General features: G+C 37.4%; 1 protein-coding gene across 1 annotated transcript in view; it reads right to left on the bottom strand.

Moving 5' to 3' along the window:
* The window catches only part of LOC103461769 (heat shock 70 kDa protein 12B-like), a 9,434-nt gene extending 8,184 nt beyond the window's left edge, over positions 1-1,250 (bottom strand). Inside the window, exons 1-4 of the mRNA XM_017309373.1 lie at positions 882-1,250; positions 448-672; positions 168-339; positions 11-77 (exon numbers count right to left, since the gene is read on the bottom strand). Of these exons, the coding sequence (XP_017164862.1) occupies positions 11-77; positions 168-339; positions 448-672; positions 882-1,163 (746 nt within the window). The 5' untranslated portion in view covers positions 1,164-1,250. The remainder of the gene's footprint in view (positions 1-10; positions 78-167; positions 340-447; positions 673-881) is intronic.
* Between the last annotated feature and the right edge of the window lie 972 nt (positions 1,251-2,222).

Genomic DNA, 2,222 nt, shown 5'->3' with positions numbered 1-2,222 from the left:
GTTTCCAGAGGCCTTTTGCAGCTCCTTTAAGGTTCCTCCTTCTAGGACTTCATGAACAGTGATGTCAATAGTTCCACCTGCAATAATACAGGGACATTTTACAATTTTAATGTAAATTCTGTATTTATGYGAACATCCAGTCATAAGAACAGAGGTAAGAGCCGAACCTCCACAATCGACAACGATGTACTGAGTTCCTGGAGACYGATCCAGGGTGTTTCTGCTGRTGKTCTGGGTGATGAAACCATCAGCTGGAAGCTTCTTACACCAAACTGAAGCAGCTTCTGGTTCCAGTGCAATCACCAGTTTATCTTCATTTCCCTCTGACACAATGCCTGCCTGCAATCAATAACATGACCGTCTCTTTTAGAATAAGCAAAGCCAACATRTTCAAATGAATATAATCTAATGTATTATTCTCTGTTGAGTGAAATGCTTTAGTGTTACCTGGGTTGCAGCTTCYCTCATGAACTGTTTGGCTGAAGGATCCCAGATGGCAGGAACCGTCAGGACCCAGGTGAAGTCAGAGGGMATGAACTTTCTCCCTTTTGCATTGGAGTTGATGGTTTCCAWAGCGTCATACTTCAGGAATCTCAGAGCTTCTGTAAAAACCTTCAGCGCCTTCATCGACWTCCCGTTGGCTGCTTTGATCATCAGATCTCTGTTGATTTCCTAAAGCATTGTGATTCTAAGTGTTTGTGTTTTAATCTCAACACTTGWCAAGATTATGAAAATAAAACGTAAATCTACCACAAATTCTGCCTATAGTCATATGTTCAGAGAAYATATCTGCCTCTCAGATATATTGACTTCAAATAWAATTATTCAGGATAATTTTATTTGAATAATTTACCTCTAATGATTAATTGAATTTTACTCACATTGTCATAGAGCGCCATCTTGAAGCAGTCAAAGAAGAACATGTCTCTCGCTTCTTGACCCTTTTTTGAAAGRTAATCTTCCCTGGCTACATAACCAAAGCTCACAAACTCTTCTTGTTTATCAAAAAGGATGCAGCTGGGAGTCTTTGGGGTTTCCAGGCCAACTTCTTCACCCCAGACCTTCAAATAAGGATCAATTTCCTCTCCTCTGGAGGTTAAACTGAAGGCATAGCCGCTGTATGCAGTCCCAAAGTCTATAGCGATGATGAAAGAGTCTCCCATCGTAGGAAAAGCTTCAGTTGGTTGTGTTGAGGGTCCAACTAAGACACTGAGAGACAGATCCAGGGTACAGTATGATGAACTAAGTGCAAAGAGCTGAAGATGGAAACTCCGCCCAGCCTCAACCCCCCAGCACTGAGACAACATTTATTTAAAGACGAATGTGACTCCTGAACAACACATTCACTTAGAGAAAAACAGGACAGTGAGAAGACTGAAAGGCAACAACAGGTAAAGCAATTAATGAGCAATCTGATCTAAAGACTTAGATTTTGAAGCTGCAGTGGAAAGTKATATTATTTACTAAGCTTTAATCTTCCTATAGAGTGAATCTGTACTGAATTCAGGATTCTTAATAGAAAAAATACAGGATTGGAAATGGATTAGAATTTTTTTTTGTCAGTTTGAGTGTGTTGTTGTATTCATCTTAGTTTTAATGAAATGGCTTTACAGGAAAAAAGACTTTAATTAATTGTAAGAGAACTTTTTATGTTGAGTAACGTCAAACTACAACCATGGTTGATAATTGAATAATTAGGTGTCATCAGAATGTTTTGGTTAAGCCTGAATTAGGGACTGAATGTGATTTATTGATTTTCATGATGTTTTCAGGAGAACTTGAAAATGTCAGACTTTTCTAAACATCAAAATCAAAGTAAATACATGTTTGCTCTGTCTGTGTAAAGTGCAGCTCTGTTTCATGCTCCATATTTCTGCTCATAGATCTGGTCATGGCTGAGCAAAACAATGAATTCCTCCAGAGGTTTTTCAATCACAAAATCTATTTATTTTATAATACATATCATTTTGGATATCAGCTTATTAAAAAAAAAAATCCCCTTTTGCAATAATGAATTTAATAAGATTCTGTTATCTTAGACTAACATTTTTGTTTTGTTTTAAAGGATTGGGGCTCTTCAAGACATTGAACAAAAGGAATATGACTCTATCAGGTAAACTGAAACTAACAATGCCCATCATGTCAGCATTTTGGAAAATGTGTCAAAGTTATTCTCACTTCCTGAGTTATTTTTATTGATTTTTGTTTCTCCACAGAGCTGC

Source organism: Poecilia reticulata, linkage group LG2, assembly GCF_000633615.1.
Source record: "Poecilia reticulata strain Guanapo linkage group LG2, Guppy_female_1.0+MT, whole genome shotgun sequence".
Taxonomy (NCBI): Eukaryota; Metazoa; Chordata; class Actinopteri; order Cyprinodontiformes; family Poeciliidae; genus Poecilia; species Poecilia reticulata.
Note: the sequence above shows the minus strand (reverse complement) of the source record. Positions and strands in the feature narration are given on the sequence as shown.